At 40.1% G+C, this 21,223-nt stretch overlaps 1 protein-coding gene across 6 annotated transcripts in view; it reads right to left on the bottom strand.

Moving 5' to 3' along the window:
• LOC107095759 (rap guanine nucleotide exchange factor 2-like) overlaps window positions 1–21,223 on the bottom strand; it is a 63,660-nt gene that overhangs the window by 12,387 nt on the left and 30,050 nt on the right. For 3 of the 6 annotated variants that reach the window (XM_015392024.1, XM_015392028.1, XM_015392023.1), the window contains 10 exons: window positions 11,665–11,796; window positions 8,214–8,391; window positions 7,012–7,148; window positions 5,496–5,654; window positions 3,805–3,957; window positions 3,557–3,721; window positions 3,041–3,148; window positions 2,731–2,934; window positions 505–613; window positions 123–399 (listed from right to left, as the gene is read on the bottom strand). In XM_015392024.1, the coding sequence (XP_015247510.1) occupies window positions 123–399; window positions 505–613; window positions 2,731–2,934; window positions 3,041–3,148; window positions 3,557–3,721; window positions 3,805–3,957; window positions 5,496–5,654; window positions 7,012–7,148; window positions 8,214–8,391; window positions 11,665–11,796 (1,622 nt within the window). Of the gene's footprint in view, window positions 1–122; window positions 400–504; window positions 614–2,730; window positions 2,935–3,040; window positions 3,149–3,556; window positions 3,722–3,804; window positions 3,958–5,495; window positions 5,655–7,011; window positions 7,149–8,213; window positions 8,392–11,664; window positions 11,797–18,515; window positions 19,173–21,223 lie in introns of those variants that run through there. The other 3 variants (XM_015392025.1, XM_015392026.1, XM_015392027.1) reach the window with 3 other exon arrangements.

The raw sequence follows: 21,223 nt of genomic DNA on the forward strand, positions 1-21,223 counted from the left end.
TGATGCTTTGTTTAATGTACTTAGAGTAAAAACATTCTTTGCTTGATCATTCTGACACTGTTGGCTGATCGCAAAGATCTGATCCAACTGTTGGCAGAGATCAGCTGAATCGATTTTCTTACTTGTATGGTTTGGGGGGCAGAATGCTGGTGAGAGTCTTGTCAAAGATCTTTTTCAGCTTGTTTCGCCCTCCGACCGTGTTGCTCTTGCCCTTTTTGCTGGCTTTCTCCAGGCCCATGACCTGCTCCACGTCCACAGCCAGGTCTGGTATGGAGTAACGACTCGCCTTTTTAATGTCCCCAATCTTTGGTAGGTGAGGAGCCCCGTTCTTCCTGTCGTGTTCCTCGTCCACATCCAGGTCGTGGTCATGTTCGGGTCGTGTTAGCAGCTCCTTAAAGACTGAACAGAAGAGAACAAGGTAAAAAGAAGAGCTCAGGTTTAAGTGGAAGAGCTAAAATTATAGCTATATATATATATATATATATATAGATAAAACAAACTTACCTAAAAGATTTGTTTTCACAGTAATTGATAAGTGGGTGTTGTTCTTTAAAATCTCGTTGGCTTTACTGAACTGGACAGTCTCAAAATTCTGCCCATTTACCTCCAAGATCTGGAAAAAAATAAGAGAGAAAATAATTTTGAACCATTAAGGCATTCCAGTTACCATAAAATAAAGTTTTGGTTTTTATTGAGGTTAAAAACTTATTTTCCAATAGAGTACTGACAAAGATAGCCACAAAGTAAAAAGAGGCAAACAACTATGAAAAACATTAAAAGACAAAAGTAAAGAAAAACATGCACATAAATCTAAATTAAATCTTTCTTAATCTAAGCCCGATCAGTTCCAACCAGTGTAAGAACTACTTAGACTTTAACTGAAACTGTGCACTTTAGGAAGATGAGGCCAATATAGAGTTTATTCAGTAACCAACAGTCCTGGTGAGTCAGGATAAAAACAAAGGACTCATATGTGATAAAGCTCTTCATGTCCACAGTTAAGTGCAAAGGGGAACCTGTGATGCTGTGGGCCGGTGTTCTGTCAGATGAGCATAACCCATCAGACCAGCATACCCATAGTCAATATGCATGCGCAAGACGTCAGATTTGTTTATCCCCTTAATTGTTTACAAAAAAAAGATTCTAAACTACCTTGATGGGCATGTATTCCTTTATTCATGTACAAAAATAATTTAAGGTCAGATGCCATTTAAAAACAACAAAAAGTGAATAATTAAGCAGTTTTTTTTATACATGACTAAAGGGATACAAGCCCGTTGAAGTATTTTATAGTCTATTTTTCGTACAAAACTAAAGTGATAAACTAAAGGGATAAACAGGGATAAACTAAAGGGATAAACAGGTATTGACTATGGGTATGCTGGTCTGACCGGGTATGCTTGTCTGACAGAACATCGGCATTCTTTTAAAAACCTAAGTGACAAAATTCAACCATATTCAATGAACATCTCAGTTCCTACACTGAAAGCTTATAGTCAGTCAGGAGAGCTGAAAATAAGAAATAAGTTCTCTACAGAAGCTAATAAATTTAAAGGAGAGACATAATAAGCCTTTCATCGTATGTTTGTCTTTGTAGAAGATAAAATAAACAAAATAAATAAAAGGGGTTTGGGTCCAAAACCATCTTAAAATCAGATATGACCCTCCTCAAAAAAAGGTAAATAATAAGCTCTTACAAACCTTTAGCCTGCATTCAAAAAACATGAACCCAACGCATTTCACAACCACCTCCGCTGGTCATAAATTTATGACCAGAAGAAGTGGTTGTGAAATGTGTTATGAGTGCTTAACTTTTCTAACAACCTCTTAAAAGATTAACTAATACCACAGTTCTACAAAGTTAGAGATAAAACAAATAGATATCTCTATTGTCTAATTTTAGCCCACGAAAGTAAGGACAAACGTTTTAAATAGGTTTTAAAATACAAAGCTGGGTTTGATTTGTTTTTCTTGGTTGTGCTCACTGGAACCTTTGTGTTTCCTGCTGGATGGACCAGAAATTGTTAAACATCTTCTAATTTAAACATGTAGAAGAGAAGCTCAGACAGCACCAGGGAATCCGGCAGGTTTTGGGACATTGTGCAAAGAATAAAGAATAGGCAAAGGTTTCTGTCTCCATTTGCAACAATATGTCATTGTGGAGGTGTGCAAGTGAAAATCATTCAGACAGCTGTAAGGTGCATGCAGCAGGTCAGGGGTCTAAATGAACCAACCTAAAGGTGCTACATCCCTTACTTAGCAGCATCTCATGATCCTTAGCTTCCAAGAAGGTCAGCGTCTCTGCTTATTTTTGGGGGAAACAGCTGCAGAGGATGTTGGGTGTCAGGAGGGCTTAACTCCTGCCCAGACACTCGCAAGATGGTTTCAAGGATTAAGAGTGTTGGCTTAGAGCTCAGAGACTACTGAGTGTGAAACTGGTTGGGAGAAAGTCCACACAGGGCGCCTGCAGCTACCGGAAAGTTCAATTTTATACTCCTTAAAGGAAATCCTTTCAATGCTAGTTAGGTCATAATGCGAAACCAATTTCACAACAAAAATTAGTTTCAACAGGAAAAAAAGACCCATTTGACTGTTTGTCTGTTGGTCTGATTTATTTCATTCTCTTTATTTTAAAGAGAAAGAAATAATTGTTAAAGCCAGAAAAAATTCAAACCAAAACAGAACATCATGCTTCAACCCTTCCCCAATGTCTGTTTGCATCACAGTTACCTGATCTCCACGCTTGAGTCCGGCCTCGGCTGCCTTGCTCCCGGGCTCCACGGCATCGATGAAGATGCAGAAACCTTTCTCTTGTCCTCCAAGGAGGGTGAACGCTAGAGGAGAGTCTCTAGATGGCTTGGTGAGCGTCACCAACCGTGGCTTGGCTTTAGCAGCGCACGCTATATTTAACAGTCTGAGGTGCCCGCACATTTTCTGGAAAGAAAAAGAAAGATATATTTAAGATTGAATTTGTATCGAAATTATATTTCTCCTTTTGTTTTGTGTATTTGTCGAAGCACTGGTCTGATGAGAAACGTACTTCCTTCTCTAGATTGCTCTCAAACTCCTCCAAGAAGTGAGTCATGGCAGGGTCTCCCTCGAAGTCATTGAAATGATTGTTTACCCACAGCAAGACCACCCGTGTAACCTGAGAAAAACACATGATCAGCACATGTACGGTAATATTACCTGACCTGAGAGACCAAACCGGAAACAACTTCAGGCACATTTTAATATCATCTGTTTTAAAAGTCTAAGTTCTAATAAAAGTTTTTTTTTTCCTCCAAGTCATCATTCTGAGAGTAATGAATCTCTAACATATCTTTAACCTGTTAAATTAAAATATGAAAAGAAATGAACATTTCTATAATACTCTAATTTGTCAAAATGGTTTTGAACAGGTTTTTGACAAGTTTCATGAAATTCATTCCCCTAAATGCAGCATAAAATCTGGTAATAATCAAATATTAAGAAAAAGATTTATAAATCCATCATCTCAATCCAGATTATCAGCCAATCCTTTAGCAGATTAGGACTCTTCTGCTCTGCTGCGTACCTTATCCCTGAGACTTGGGTCGTGAAACCACTCCAGGAGCTTTTTTCCCACGACCATGGGGCTGGACAGGAAAGTCCTGTAGGTCAACAGGAAGTCCTCAATGTAGGTAGGGTCCACTACTGAGTGCTCCTCCACCAGATGCATGGTGAGACGTTCAGGTGTGCCCTGATGATGGAGAAGAGAGACGTAAGTTTAGAAGTTGATCATGCAAAATTAGGATAAAAGCAAAGCACCTGTCGATGTGTTACCTTGATGACAATATGTCCTTTCCTGGTGCCTGTACGGTCCAGTTCCCGGTGTTCCTTCACCATTACTATCTCCCCTTCCTCCTCCACCTTCTGCATGTTCTTCTCAACCTGGTTGAGGATGCAGCAGTAGTCCTGCTGGGCTATACATACAAACTGGAAGAGATACAAAATCAACATTGCTCTTTAGGACACCTTCAAAACGCTACTTTGGGGAAAAGGGAACAAAAATGTAATTTATGCAGAATGAGCTCAGCCAATGAATAAAAAAACCATGTAGGTGAAACACCATTCAGCTGAGTTGCACCAACTAGTCAACCTTAATAATCAAATGTTTGTTTTTCATGTTGATTTTATATCTACTAGTCAGAATTACATGATTTAAAGCAAAAAAAACGTGAATCTTCCAAAAGGACAAAAGGCAAGAAGCTGAGAGGAAGATGTCAAAAAGCTTGAAATGTGTCAATGATATCTAAAGCATTGTACTGAAGAGGTTCTGCAAACCTGGGTAAAGACCTTTAAACTAATGTATGGCCTGTTTCCTTCTGGCTCCCTTTAATCTCTCCATCTGACTGTCAACATGATCAGCATCGCTCTGCGAGTTAAACAACCTGACAGTCAGAGAAGCAGCCTGCTGCCCATCAGGAGGAACAGGTGGGTGAGCTGCTGCTACTGCTGTAGGAACTTCTTACACTTACTCAGTTATATTTCCGTAACTAAAACATATATATACTTCTAGGAGTAACTTTAGAGCATTTAGCAGCCATGCCGTGAGCGAATACACTGCCGCTCCATCCTTTTGCTATCCATTGCTAATTTTCTGTTCGTTTTTTTCTAACATTTAAACTTTTCTAACATCTGTTATCATTGTGTCAATTTTATTTTTATTATTATCATGTAAATCAAGGAAGAAAATGCAATAGTGGCTTAAAAAAAATGAACGAATAAATAAAGAAATCATCGCCTCTAAAAAACGAGCAGCAGATATCTGGGATTGGCTAGATTAATGTCAATAAAACTTGCATCAGTCGAACAGACTTCATATTTTTACTCAAGGTTTGTGTAATTTTTACTCAACTGTTTCTTTCACCTGAAATTGTTATGATCTAACTATGTAACCTATTTTTTATCTAATTTTATGAAATATTAGAACTTGCAACAAGTATAACTTCACATTCGTTGTAGCTTTGCATCATCTTTAAATGTTAAATCAGTTATGATCAGTTTTGTACCTATGTAGCCTTTTTTGTTGAGTAAATCCTTAAATGGCTACTTTACGCTTTTACTTTAGTAAAAACATGATGTAGTAGTGCTACTCTGACTATAGTAACCAGTCCCAGTCAACTCAACTTTTATTGTGTTGAACTTCCCATTAAAAAAAATATAAAGTCATGCGGCCCTTAGTTTGCTGCATTATCTCTCCTGACAGATGATGCAAATAGTGCGAAGCTGTGATTTGCAGGAGGCGGCTCATTCACCTGAAAATGCCTGTGCCTCACATATTAAAGGCTGCTACTGCCCTGGGCACCTTCCTCTGTGGTGAGTGCAAACATTTCAGCACAAGTGGGGCACAGTGGGATTTAATAATATAAGATGACAGGGCTCCTGCCAGGTTTTGCACACTGAAATGCAAAGGAAATGGACCTGTTCATGCTAGCGGAGTGTGACAGATCAAGTCAAATTAAGGTTCCAACCTGGCAGTCGTCCACCTTGGTCCTCATGACACCTTTCATAAATTCCTTCTCCATGGTTGGAGAAACACCGAAACTGTTTCCCATGCACAGCATCTCTGTCCGGCCGTCAGGGTAGGTCACCTCCACGGAGCCGTTTAAGATCACCGACCATGAGTCCAGCTGCAGCAATAGAACAGCAACAGAGAATTTGTTAGTCAAAAGATTAAAACATTTAGTCAGATCTGGATTTCAGAATATGCATAAAATTGTTTCAGAACGTCAAGTTCTAATTTAAAAATACAAAAAGTTCAATGAAGGAATACATGTTCATTTACTGGACCTGGCATAACAAAAGGGTCTGAAGGGAGACTTTACCTTTCCAGAAAACTGCAGGGAGACCATGCCCAGAACCAAAAGAAGAGGACATATCCATGCAGCTGTAGCTGCCCCCTTTACTGCATATCTATTATTCCTAAAACTTCCTTCTTATTCTCAAACACAATGTTTTAAATGGATCTAGATTTAAATCTTCAACCACGGCAATCATCTACTGAAAAATTCCTTAAATCGTTGCCTGCCTATTATACACCAACTGTACAGGGTTAATAAACGTATAAATTCAATTCCTGCTCATTTTCTGATACTATTTTATTCTTTAGCACTGTGTGAAACAGCCTGAGGTACACTTCATCCAAGAAGTGAAGCGCTGCTCTTCATCAACATTTAGTTATGCTACAGCCATATTTAAAAAAGTATTAAATTAACTTAATTCCTTAAGATTCTACAAACATTACCCTGCTATGACGATGTGAAAATAAGTGTTGTTTTTTTTATTTTTGTGAAATTATAAGAAAATAAATGAAATAAAGAAATGCTCTGAATACTGTCTGGATGCAATGTATCTTCAGATAAATAGATATGTTGTATAAATGAGCTTATATTCAACATCAAGTGGTACATGCTTTGATATAAAACAGCTGGTGTCCCTTAATGAGTCAAAGCTATTCATCAAAAACAAAACAGATAAATGGATGCCTTCTTACTCCCCTCTGTGGGAAGAAAATGGTGAGAGGTCATCTTGATTAAGTGTTGTTGCAGCAGCAATCACGGGCAGGTTTTACATCAACAAATATAGTTTTTATAGCGAAGTACAGCTTTTTGCAAAAAACTCCCCTCAAAATCTGACATCATGCAGGGTGACATAGAGGGATAAAATGCTTAATGAAGCTGGAGTGCATGAAAGCATCCATTTACCGCCGAGTCACAGCCTCTGAGACACATTCATCTTTCTTTTGTTCAAGGGAAAATAAGTAAAATGTCTTCTTTAAACTGACTGTGTCCTGAGAGTCTAGCTCTGGGTGCCTTTGGGCTCCTAGAATGACCCAGAGATAAGCTACTTTAGGCATTCAGGGTTAATAGAGCAGAAAAAACACATTCAGTTAAAGAACAAAGGTTTGCTGGTGTGCAGAGGTGAGACGTCCCAGAGAAACAGGCACATACCTATATATAAAGGCATTACAAAAACATAAACACTGACCTCCTCTCCATCATTGAGAACGATGGTGCCAGCTCTCTCCACCACGGCGAACACCATGACAGCGCAGAGTTCCCTCCTCACCGACATGGTCATGTTGGCAAAAGCTGGCAGTTGATGCATGAACTCCAGTAATTGCTCTGGAAAGAGGTACAAAGAGAGACGATGCGGGCATTCAGTGAAACCCATCTAACACTGTAAGAGGGGGGCACTCCAACAGAGGAACCGTTCTGGGCAAAGCTCAGAGGAAAATATCAATTCTATTGATATCAACCTGTGAAAAAAGCCAGGAATAATGGCTGATGAAACACACTGTGACCTCTGAGAGTTAAAGGGGCTGTTGGACAAACTGAGGCCTTACTCATCATTCTGTCAAAGTGGATTAAAATCAAACCAGACCAGAAGAACTGAACCAAAGTTATGTCTTAACGTTTGACCCAGCCATCCAACCATGCAAACAGGTGCAGAGCATTAGGATTGTTTTCAATACTTGTGAATAAAATCTAAGCGCAGCAATCTGGGTATAAATCTGTGCTCTAATTACTGGCGTTATGATAGCAAGTCTGGGTTTTTCAAAGCATAATCCAGTGAAGTGATAGTCAATGAAGGGAGAGCCTCCAGAAAACATTCAGCCTTTGTCCTGAGCAGCTACAGTCTAGTGCACCGGATGACCTGGGTTTGGCATGGCAACAGCATCGTGTGTGAAGCTGCGAGATCTCTAAAAGTTTAATGTGCTGGGAGAGGTGAGGCGAGAGGATGTGCGGGAGTGACCTAGAAAAGCCTCCGGGCAGGGGGAGGGGGGGTCCTGAAGGGAGATCAGCGACTGGAGGGGGAAGGGCTGGCACTCGCTCATTCTCTCTCTGCATCCAATGCATCATCCTCACCCAAAGTCCACATCAGCTGCTAAGCCTCAGCTCTGTGTCCTTATTTTTTTTTTTTTAACACGCCTATCATCAGAGCTGGAGTTGAGTCATAGCTTTAAGGGATATGATATGAAAAGCCTGATGTGGCTTTGAGAATTACTCGAAAGCCAACATCACAGACATCAGCGCTGTGGATATTTACTGTGGCTCATTTGAATAACAGACGAATCAGAGGTTTTTATTACAAATGAGAAACAGAGCATAATCCTGAAACAGGAAACAATGAGTCTAACGTTTTTGAGGATATAACACATTTTTTAAAGCCCATCCCTGGCTGCTCACCAATGTCATCGTCCGTTCTGTCCATGGGATCCTTCTCCAGGCAGTCCCGGACGATGTCCCGGCTCATGAGTGGGTCGGAGGCTCGCTCGATGTCCTCCTCATCATCGTCCTCCTCAGAGTCCACCGCAGTCTCCGGCAGGCCGCTGAGGTCCATGTCTCCTGGCTCGTTTTCTGTGGCCTGATGGGAGCAAACACATCAGGGATGAGTGTCTGTGGGAGGAGGTCTGCGCTGAGGGACGCAACAACCCCATCCAGCATCCACAGCTCAAAGAAAACTTTCCTCCAAAGTGCTGAGGTAACCAGAGGACTCCTGCACCTCCTTCACTTTGTTGCTTGCCTTAGAAACACGATTCATGACTGAAAGCTTCACTGCATACATGCTGAAACCAACGCCCTCTACTATCATAGGCAACCAGCCCCTTTTTAACACCAAACAAACTCAAATTATACAGATTCAATCCATCTTGTGACATAAAGCATTAAATACAGAATGAAAACATGGATATCAAACAGGCTGCAAGCTCATTAAATCCCAACTTTCTTCTTCCCTCGCCTCTCGGCAGAACTCCACAGCCTGCGGTTCTTTGAAAGCGTTAGATAAAACAGGAGCTCAGCCAACTGAGATGAGAGGATAATGTAATACAGCTACTTGAGCTGCAATCAAAGTTCTTCTCCTCCAATCAACAGGACCACGCACACAACAGGAAACGTTCTGGCAGAACAGCACAAAAACAATAAAAAAATAAATAGTTTTTTCATGCATCCAAAAGAGGAATATATTCTCACCACAAAATGTTGTCCAGCTTTTAGATTTTTAATAGAAAAAAGAGAACAGGTTTCTGGAGCAAACTGTCCGCAAAACCTCAGAGCCAGACGCATCCTCGCCTCCCAGACCGCCGCTCTACTTTTCATTTTTTTATGTTCTGAGCCTCACTCAGATGCCCTGTGTCATATCTCCTCAAATGCCATGTGGAAAAGACTCATTAATAATTCAGCATCTGACTGGTGGGTGGATCTAAATCAGGGTTGTAATCAGGTGATGAGGGACGTGGGATCATAAAACAGCCTAAATAGCTGTAACGCCTCATAAGGTTTGCTAGTTTGAAAAAACAGCCATTAAAACGCATTTGCCATATTTATAAAGACCATAATAGAATTGGGGAATCCTTTTTGATTTGTTTTCAGAGGCACATCAAGCGTTTATCAAAAACCTATAAACCTGGAGTGAGCCTTAGGAGTTAGTGGGCAAGTCAGATGTTGTGAATATTTCATGTAGGCTATTCTTGGATCAATGCTTTCAAAGGACCAATATCATGATTTATTAACACCCAAACAGTCCGCCATGCTGGCAGTGACGCACTGATGATGTTCCTCCTCCATCCAACTGAGGAGTCTGGATTTTACAGCAGCACAGAGGCCTTGTTAGAGCTCCTGTCGATAATATGTAGCAGTCTGCTCAGCAACTGTCATTGTTACCACAGCATCAGCAAAATGAGAAAACATGAATAAATAAAAGGATTTCTAAAATCTCTACGAAGACAACTAATGGGTTTATAATTTGAGAAAATCACCAAAATTACATTATACACCTGATGGTTGAAGAAATCTAAATCATGTTATAATAAGCATTACTGACTTAAATATGTAATGATGTGAAGAGAAGTATTCAGAGTTATGAAGAAACTTTATGTTTTAGGTAATCACAAAGCAAACTAATTTAAATAAATAAGAATTCTACACATTTTTTTTATCTAAACAGCATCAAGGCAGAAAAAAGTCTCTCCCAAGACTGGAACAAGCAGAGAGGGACCACCTGAGCACAGCGCTCATTCCCCTTCTCTGCCCCTCCTCAATGCAGATTCCTCTATGATCCAGTCTGTTTGAAACTAATATACTAGTGTTTGTAATATAAAAGGTTTAAAAACAATAAAAGATAAATAAAGCCCAAAACATCAAACATGTTTCTACCATATTCCATTTTACTATTTTAATTTCTTGTGGGGAAGAAATAAAAATGGCACCTCAAAGTTTATAGCATTTACTTTTTTTCTAAATATTTTGAATTTAGTAAAAAATCTTGTAAAAAAGATGTGTGATATTTTTTAGGATCCTAACGTTTAATTTAAGTTGTATAAATCAGAATATGTTTAAAACATCTAACTAGATGACAGTAGGTGTAGTCTCCCACTAAGTAATTTCTGACAATAAAGCAACTAATATAAGGGGAACTAATCAGTGGGGCTCCTAGATCATCCCATTGAACAGAGTTAATGACCAATGATCCTATTAGTGCTTGAACAAAACATATTGAAAGAATAAAAATTAAGGAAACTGAAGAACGGTGTTAGACAGACTGACAAAACGTTTTCAGCACAAATCTTTCATGGAGGAAGAAGGAAACCAACAACAGAACAGCGTTTGTGACTGTGAGAGACAAAATCCAGAAGCCATCACAGAGCTGTGAGCAGATGGCACTGAGACCCGGATCAGACCTGACAGTAAAGCCTGTTTAACCTACTGCAGACATCCACAACAAGACCTGATATACACACACACACACACACACACACACACGGCACCATGTGATACTGTACAGACACACACAGTCATACAGCTGTATTCTTATAACTAGAACCAAAACAGGCAGATCCAAACCAGCAAGAGGTCTGGGCCAAACCAAGAGACTGGGACTGAGCACAGTCCCAAGAACACTGACAAACAAACAGGAACAGGAACACAGCAGGCAGCGGCTTTATGGTCCAATGGGGTGGCTGTGTGGCTTTAAGAGGATTAGTTACAGGTTTTGGGGTAAATCTATAGTCATGACATTTGGTGAATGTGTGTTTCTCTAAGCTGAATTATATTCCTATTTTACTTTAATTTATCTGGATTCATGTGACTCCCAAACATCAAAAGGGGATTTTTTTATTTTTAATTTTTTTAGGTTAGAGAGACATTTTAGTCACAGATTAGCATAAAGTTATATCATAAAAGGTGCCATCTCTCCAGGACTCCTTTGCTTTTGCCTTCAAGTGATGAAAAGGCAGAGATGGAGGCAGGATGTGGCCTGGACCACCTGCTCGGCAGCATCCAGGCTTGCTGCTCCTCCCCTGCAGAGCAGCGACGGTCTACTGACTGTGTTCTGTAGCTTTTCCAGGAGCAAAACCTTTAAATTATGGTGGAAAAATGCCCTGCTTAAATAGGTTATTTGGAATCCACACTGGAGCGGCTCCCCACAGGAAGGAGGTTTTCCAATTTGCTGGAAACCCGACTGATCCTTCTTCCTTTTATGATCATATTAAAGGTTTCTTTTATCTAATCCGGATCACTCACAATCAGGAATAAATAATAAATATTGTAAAGCATTATCCCAACCCAACGGCAAACCAGTGGACCAGCTTTACTATCCAGGCCTGGCTGGGGATCCAGAGCCGGCGAGTGGAGGCCTTACCTGATAAATGTCTGACAGGCTGCTGCTTCCAGAGTCACTGGTGATACTACATCCTGAGTGGCTGGAGGAGACGTGGGTCACCTGTGGGTGTAAGCCGTCGGCCAGGTGCAGTCTGCTGAAGTCTGCAGGGAGCTGCACACACACACATACATACACAACATACACACAGATGGTCAGTATCAGTCAGCCCAGCAGCCGCCTCTGGTCACCCACTCTAACATGCTCGCTGACTGCCACACATTTGGACACACTTAGCATGGTTTTGTCTTTGGATGTGAAGGAACAGTAAAGAAAAATATAATAAAAATAAGGAAAATATTTTGTCTAAATTTGAGGGAAAAGCTGAATTTTTACAAGGGAAGTTGCTTCTGACCGGCCGGTTGCTTTTTGCTAATCATGGGTCTGGTATTTTTGGCACAGTAGAAGTACATATTCAAATTTTGACAATTCAATTGAACACTTTTGGGTTTTTTTTTTTTTATAAAGACCATAAATAAAACCTAGTTAATCTAGCCTTTATTTATCAAAAATAAAAGAAACACACTGTGTTAATGCAGAGCAAAATTTATTTTAAAAAGCTCTGATTTACATTAAATATGCTATCATAACAGAAGAAGCACCAAAAAGAAACTAAATCTCGTCTTCTTCTTAGTTTAACAGCTTAAAAGAAGAAGATGATCTGTTTTGATATGCATAAAGATGTCAATGTAAAAGCTCACTAAACCTGCTATTATCTAGAGCTAAAGTGGGAGCAAATCTGACAAAATAAACTCTCCAGGGGCTCAAGACTCTGAACAAAATACCCATCATAGTGTCAAAATGCAAACTGAAAGTAATCAGTATTTTGTTTAGTCATAAAACGATGTCTCAAGTGCAGGGAGAAAACAAACGTTCATGTGTAAAAAGGAAAATCCTGAATAAATGCCTCATAAGGACTAAAATAAACAAACTGGAGGCAGTAATTGGTGAGGTGGGGGCTCTGAGGAAACGATGCTGTACGAAGTAGTAGCTCTAATTAAAAATACTATAAATGGGCCAACCAAGTTCTCTATGGGGATAAGGCTGAAATTTTAACTATGACAGAATACCCCAACAGGAAACGCTACAGAAACAGAGGAACAGATCAAACATGTACATCTGCTTAATTTGGAATCTGCTCGGCTATGTTGATGTGTTTATAAGCCAACATCCAGATAGTTTAGTGATTTATTTAAGGATCTGATGCACATAAATATCCTCCAGCTCCAAATATAACTACATATCTTCAATTCAATTTGATAAATATATCAATTATTCACATACTGATGATTTTTTTTTATGCCACTGATTCACCCTAACATTGTGTAAGGGACATACAGGTAAACTGGTTTCTATTCTGTCCTTGAAATATAAACTTTCATCAGCTAGAGGCGTTAACACCTCTTTGTTTTTATTTACAACATATGTGCAGTGAATTAATCACATCTGATTAGAAAGTGGAAGGAATGGGTAAATACTTTAATCCAGCAGGAGAAACTGGTTCATGGTGTCTGTGCATGTGAATATTTTATACTCCATATGTTTTATTCACCATATATATCTATTTGATACTTGGAAGAGGGAAACATCTCCTTCGAGTCCCTTTTAGCTTCACTTTTGGCTGTGGAACATCATTAATATTAGATATTCATATCCAAAAAACTCAAATTGGTCCGATTTAATGAGCTAACTTTGGTTGTCAGGAAGCAGGAAAGTTTGAGCCAAAACTAAACATCTGGAAAACATGTGGTTTAGTGTTTTTTTTCTAAGCTGTTTGAGTTGAGAGGCTTTGAATTCTGTTTCCCTAGATATGAAAACAAGCCAATATTTCATACAAGCTGTTTAAAAAGGACCACGGCTGAGACTCAAATGAAAGAAACACTGTTCAGTTTCTGATTGCATACTTTAATTATGGCTTCGTTATAGGGTTTGGGCATGGAGGCAAAACAGAAGACTAGTTTTGCTAAAGGGGAGCTGAAGTCTGCCAACAAAGAGTCACAGAATAGCTAAAGACTATGAAAGAGTTGCTTTACCCAAATGAATCAGAAGGCAATTTATTCCTGAACTGTCTTGAGGGGAAAAGTGGGAAAAAAATTAGATGTATCAATTCACAAAGTGCCTTTCTGTGTCAGCGACAAGAGACTGGGAGCCAGACAGAGGAGCTCTTGCAGCACTGAGGTGTGATGTGATTACAGTGTGTCAAAGATTTCCATCACGTTTAATTATCTGGCTGGCTGCACTAACCAAAATGGTGGACCGGAGGACCCAATCAGACCCTAATACCCGGCGGGCTTCCTCTCCCATCACCGTGCCTGGTGCACGGCGATGCGAATGCCTCCAGCTGAATTCCACGTTATTTTCACTGGCTAGACAATATGAGTGGTGAACTTTTTGTAGTTTCACCATTACTTAGTGATAGTGTATGTTACACGCTGCAGTTCCTCAGAGCGCTTCAATCTAGAATTAGGTGTTGATGCACAAACATCAACTCAACAGAGATTTTGGTTTTTACACTGGAAACTGATATATTTGTATTACAAATTCATTTTAAGGGTGGTCGTAGGTCAAAGATGCTCCATTCTATATTGATCATACTTTTAACAAACCATACTTTTTTCCCTACTTGCTTTGATTCTGTTTTATTTTCCTATATTTTAATCATGTAAAGCACTTTGCATTGTCTTTGTACTGAATTGTGCTATAGAAATAAATTTGCCTTGCCTTGCCTAAATAAAAACACATTGTTTTGACGATATTAAAATATTAGATTGTATATATACATATATTTTAAAGCTTTTAAAAGGCATGTGAGGGTTTTAGTTTTTTTAACATATAATTCTCTTAACAGGCATATAATCGGATCTTCAATGAGATTATATTAGCACTTCCTATAGAGTCCCTCAGAGATCTAGATCTACATAGATCTAGCCCAGCTTTACTGTTCCTAATTACATAGATTATCAAAAATATGCTGCTTCAGCTTAAGTTTTTGCTGCTTCCAGCATGACTTAACATAATGGGCAAATCAGTTTACTTCCATTAACATAGGTGTAATTAAAGATGATCTTTTTGTTGTTTTTCTCCTTGTTTATGCCACTAAAAACACTGCTAGATAGACTTTGCAGCAACCTTTAACTTTACCCTATTTTGACACCAGTTAGATAGGCGAGTGAGGAACAAAGTGAGGGCAGGGGAGACGGAGAAAGCATACGGATAATAAACAAGTAATCCTTTCTCTCCGCTCATTTAGGTCATCCGTCTGTTGGTCAATAAGCCGATGTCCATTCACTCCATGAGAATGTTGACCTCTGTGGCCCAATGGAATGCAAGAGATTGGGTCAAACTGCATGCCAGTGAAACAAGGACAGGGTAATTAAGCTTGTCCAATGAGTGTAGAATGATAAGGCCAAACATCTACTCTGTGTTGTGAGCTTCAACTAATTTAAAAATCCATACTTTAATTCTCAAGTTAGGACACAATAAAGATACAATAAACATGAACTACATCATGAATTTCTAAAGCCTCTCTGGCATCTGATCTGTTTCTCTGGACTCTTCTGCTCCAAATTCAACACCCTCTTAAAAAACAAATGAGCTCTGCAGAACTGGGGGCTGAAAATACGTCCAATCAGCAGTCACGGGGGGATTATGCATTGCTCTAAGGCCCAAGCCACAACTCTCAGTTCTGCTTACATATGAGCAGATGTGCTGCTCCTTAAATTACATTACAGACCTAATGACCTAGATTGCTGGGTGGAAGCACTGGCTTCCTCTCAATCTCTTCACTGTATGCAGCCAGTGAATCTGTCCTGCTAGACTCCATCACCATTCCTGAGGTGAATCCCTCTAACTAAGAGGAGGAAAAAAAATTCTCTAATTGAGATTTAGATGTCTAAGAAAAAAAAAATAATGATTTTATTTATGTAGCTGGGTTGAATCAAGGTCAATCACTGTTGTTTGAATTGCTTAAATCTACTATTCTATGTTATTTAAATTGTAGACTAGCTAAGAAATGCCTTTCTGGCCCCTGTTCAGAGGTTAACTAAGAGCATACACATTCCCTAACTAAAGCGGCAGCTTCTCACTTTCTTGAGCCTTACAGATCAGGAGATTAAAATCCCTTTGGCAGGGTTTCTGATTAAATAGGTCTGATATGCTCTCTGGGCTTTCCTATCACCAGCTACATCTCCATTAGTCAGGCCTGCACGAGTCAAGTCGCACAGTTTGACGAAAGGAAATTACCTTTAACGAAAAGAAAATAAAAAATGCAACAAGTTGTAAAATGTCTCTCAAATTCTTTGGCTTTGAATTTAGGAGCTTTAGTGCATGTGCCACAAATCAGTAAATATCGTAGATCGATTTAAAAAAAATATTTGGACATCAGAAAGGAAAAACTGAATGGATGAAACAGAAACAAAATAGTTCATCTTTACCAATCGTTCAATGTTCCAAACAATGACAACAGTCTTCGGTGTAGAAGATGTTACAAAAGGAAGGAGACTCAAATTGCTAAAGGACTTTCAGGCTAAAACAAGGGATGGTTGGCGATCAGCAGATAACGGCTTACTGAAGTTATCTCAACACTTTCATTCTTCCATAGAGTCTGATTGTTTTTGTTAGGAATTATACCAACTTAGGAAAAAAAACTAAATTAATGGGAAATCTTGCAGTTAAAGTAAACTTATACCAACTATAAAGGTCCACTGTAAACAATACTCCATGTACAAATCTAATCAGTAACATAAATGCCGAGGAAAGGTTTGAATATCTAATCTGTAATCGATCTGTGTTTGTTTTGAAATAGGTGAAACAATCAAACTAAGGTTTCCTAAGGGGAGCTGCATAGTCTCAATAAATTAATTATTTGAATATCTAATGAATCAGAGCTCTGTTGTCCTATAGTTTAGGTTGGACAAAGATGTGATATATTTTGTGTAAAAAAAAAAAATAATAATTAATTTCAATCCAAAAAAAGGTGATCTAACTTTACATTTGATTTATAAAGAAAAAGGGGACTTCTGAACAGACTACAGTTAGAATCAGGACTTTTTTAAAGCTTTATGAAAAAGGTGTGCATTATTAGAATTTTTTTCTACTTACTCAATTTAAGCAGAATGAATAACTTGATATTTATAAAATCAATATAGTGATCTGTTTTTGCCCCATGGGCTCAGTTGCAAAAAAAACTACTGCACCAGAAACCAAAGATGTTTAAAGGAAAATCAGAAGAGGAAAGACATGAAACAAGTATCTCCTGGACCATGATGGTTTCCCCACCATCACAGGAAAACAAAAGTGTCACTAAGCACAGATATCGACACAGTTAGGGCTGGGATAAGCGGGCATGGAATTGCTGTCATGGCAGCCAAAGCTGATGGGAATAATATTATGATGCCATTACTGTAATAGGATCCGTTAGCCCATCGGGGGTACCCCGCTGAGATAATTTGTTGTTTACACAAACCTTCATTTATATGCAAAAAACATATGAAAGAAACAGTCAATAAAGATGCATGATGGTAAACAGAATCAGCCTATTGGGCAAAGGCATGAGTATAAATATATGAATATTGTATGGACATTTTAAAAAGACAAATAATCTCTTAGTAGTGTTATCTGTATCTGTTGGTGGGGGTTTAAAAGGATTTCAACAATTTTGGTTTTAAATTTGGTCTTGCATTTTACAGTGTCTAAAACAATTTACTAAAAAGAAAAGCAAGTCTCTGTGCATTCTATAATACACAAACTTTATTTTTCAAAGATTTGTAAGCATTAGCTACCATTGTTCTTACAATTTCATAAGAAGCATTGAATCATGTGATGAATGTCAGAGACTTCAGTTCTCTGCAGTCGTCCCTGAGGGAAACAGCGCAAACTGTGAGGAAAGAGGATGAGATAACTCCTCAGCCATGACACTTTTACGACAATTACAGGAATATTAAGGTGATTTTCTTTCTGCACAGCACATGTGCTCTGTAACCCAGGCACCGTCCATCAAGAAGATGGACAGCCTGCTGTTTGCATGTGTTTGAGTCTGTGTCTGTGTGTGGTCTCAATGTGTGAGTGATGCCGGTGGCGCTGACAGCCGATCAATCCGTTTACTGTTCAAGTGCAGATCATGTCAGGCCTCCGTGTGTCTGCTGGAGCTGCAGGCTGCTTCCAGCACCATGGACAGCACCAGCAGCAACACACTGGTGGATCAAAACATTTCAGTGGGTACAAAAAAATTAAATAAAATACCAAAATTTTTTTAAATATGATGATCTATCAAATAATCCTCTTTTTCATAATGGAGACTCTATCCATGAACTGTAATTTTACATCCCTGCAAAAGCATTTTTGTGTTAAAGACCTACATCTAAGTAATGTCATCTTGGTTAGCCGTAAAAGAAAATGAGGGCAGAGACATTGGAAACTCAACACTCAGAGGATGCATCTGTCTAACCAGATTAGGGCTATTTAAAGCACAAAATGAACACTGATGTCAAATATAATAATGACATGATGAAAAAAATATTCATTATTTTGACAAAGCTTTAAATTATTGTGTGGAACTGGAGCATCTGTGCATGCGTTTGCACACGTCAGTGACGGCGAGCACATGGCGGCCGTTTCTAGTACAACACACTGACACACATCTGATGCTCGGCAGGGGCAGCGGCCAGCCTCTGATTGCGTCCTTGGTCTGCCCTGCCGTCATTCATCTCACACAGGCTCGATAGAAATCTGATGCACGTCCATTACAGGGCCGGTAATCATATCTACAGGGTCATAAACGTTGAGGAGAGGGAAAAAAATAAATAAAAGAGGATGCACGTCGATATGCGACTTACCGGGGTTTTATCTTGCTGGTTCGGGACTCCATTGCTGTCTGATGCTGCTAATGGTTTCATAATGAAAAAATGTTCACCGGGCTAACATCTAACATCCCGGACCTGCTTTACACTCATCTTCAACACCCCCCGCCCCTCCTCTCCCCTTCCCTCTCTTAGCTGCACCGTCTTCGTTTGACAGTTTTAGGAGTATCCGCTCTTCTTGGCCTGATCAGACTCTCCAAAGCAATGACACCTCATGCGCTTAGTCCAGCTGGATCATGAAAATGGGAAGCTGGGTAGCGGGGTGGAAAAAACAAACGAATAAAAAAAAAAAGAGAGATCCTTTTTTTATCCAGGAGAAAACAAACAGCCAGCTTCTTTTTTGACAGTCACATCTCCAGTCGGGGAGCAGCAGAAAGAAGAAAAACGGATAAAAGATGAGAAAAATGGCTGACAACACTTTCACTCACGCTTGCTCTCTCCGCCTCGCCTCCCTCTCTCTCTCTCCCTCCTTCCCTCTGCCTCGTACGGAAAGTCAAGCAACACGCATGCATGCAAAAATGCCTTTTTGTGCACCATTAGATTATGTCAAGCTTGAAACGCCTGCAGCCTCCACAGAGGTACCCAGCGCGATAAAGCCAGCAGTTTGTTTAGAGCCTCATGCATAGATGTGTGTCAGGGGTGGGGGAGGAGGGGGTAAGGACCTCCTCCCAGTCTGACAGCAATGGTGTTAGAGCGGCTGTGGACGCACTCCTCTGGCATAAACAGAGATGGAAAGAAGGCTGGATGATAGAGGGAGAGATGAAAGGAGGGCAAAATAATCTAAAGGTGGGGGAAATTATAAGGTAGACAGATGGATGTTGGACTGATGGAAGTATAAAGGCATTGGGGGGGGGCAGGAACTGAACAATGCAATCATTGCACTCCTTTTAGCACAAGACGGCAGCTGGATTTGGTTGGCATAGTAACGGACTGCAGGAAAGCCATTTCCTGGGCGGGGAAGTTGTAGCACTTCCTCCTCAGAGAAGGAGTGAAAAGGTTGATAGATTGCACGGAGAGCTTGATGGAGCAAAAAAAAACTAAAGGAGAAGGAGCTGAAACAGGAGTAAAAAGAGGAGATGAAGGTTCAGCTGCAGAGACTGGCAGCAGCGCTGTCACACCGTAGCTGCCACTCAGTGGAGATAGCCATGGCAACTAGGCGAGCGCGAGCACAAGCCCCCGCACCCACTGAGCCAAGCGAACGCGCACACACCCTCCAGGGCCTTTAGTTGCTGTGGCGACGGAGGCAGCGAGACATGCTGAAATGGAGGGAGGGGGTGGGGGGGCATAAAAGAGACAGAGAAAGTGGCAACAGACCGAGCCACTCCACCTTCACCCAGCTTTACTACGATAAGCTGCAGCGTCACCAGGAAAGGTCCAAATGATTGATGATGAGATGCTGACTTTTCTCTGCTTTGTGACACACAGTCGGAGATCTACATCCTAATTTTTTGCTACTGCTGGAGAAGGATGCGTAAGAAGTCTTGGAGAAAAAAAAAAAATCATATTTTTCCATTAAAGTCAAACTGGAAAATTTAGTAAAAATAAGACCTTTAATTAGACGGTAAGATATAGGGGGTCCACTGACAACAACACACCTGAGTCACATGGATTTGTACCTGTGCTGATAATAAGCTGCACAAGCAACAGATAGAATATAAAAGACATATTTAAAAAAAAAATGATATTCCAAGTGTCAAACATGACAATGAATAAATGATGAAAGAGCTGCGGTTCTCATGACAAAACAAACCACAAACCAGGCTCTCAGTTGTCATAGAATGATTGGCTGTCATACTGTAGAGCCTATCTGCTCACGAGAGCAGAAAGAAAAGCAAAAAAATGGTTTACATGAGATGTCAAAGCGTGATGGACATACTTATTTCCCACCAGCACATAAACACCACTGGTATGATCTTAAGTCAACAGGGAGATCACAAAAATTAACTGGTAAACAGGGATATCAAAAAGACTAATCTTAAACAGCAAAAAACAAAAAAACAAATCCACATTTAAGAGAACCGGAAATCTACTAAACAATAGTCCATCTGACTCATGTTTGCAGACAGTGGCTGGTCCTTTGAACAGAGACTGATGCTCAGCCTCAGCCTGTGCCTGAAAAGCAGTTTACTGGTTTTGGAGCAGCTCCAGTAAAAGCAGCGGGGGAGGCAAGTGGGAGGCGGAAAGGGGTGAAAGAAGCCTGGAGACCCTGGATGACATCACCTCTCCTGCCATGAGCCATGATGTAATGTTTCAAAACAACAGAAGAAGAAAAAAAAGCTCAGGTGGTTTGTTGAGCAGCCTAGCCATTATCGTCTCCAACAAATGCCTCAGGGGGATAAAGGGGACAGGGGCATCATTACATCACCGCAGCAACGAGACGGTACCATGGGAATACCAAAACATCATGCCCTCACCACCCCCCCAAATTTCAAGCTTTCTAGCAACAAATAAACCAATTAATCATGTTTTACTGACTAATCACAAACTAAATTTAAAGGGAAAGCAGGCAGCAGCCATTAGACCATTGATCTTCAAGGGCTGTGACAGCTACATAGAAAAACACCCCCTCAGGATAATGTTAATGCACTCATGTTCAGTTGCAGGGTGTGCTAAATGCAAGGGGTGGTGGCCTCAGGCGTCATTTGTAAACAGACTGCAAAGTGGGTGTGATAAGTAAGGCCATG

This window comes from Cyprinodon variegatus, unplaced genomic scaffold, assembly GCF_000732505.1.
Source record: "Cyprinodon variegatus isolate N-32 unplaced genomic scaffold, C_variegatus-1.0 Scaffold570, whole genome shotgun sequence".
Taxonomy (NCBI): domain Eukaryota; kingdom Metazoa; phylum Chordata; class Actinopteri; order Cyprinodontiformes; family Cyprinodontidae; genus Cyprinodon; species Cyprinodon variegatus.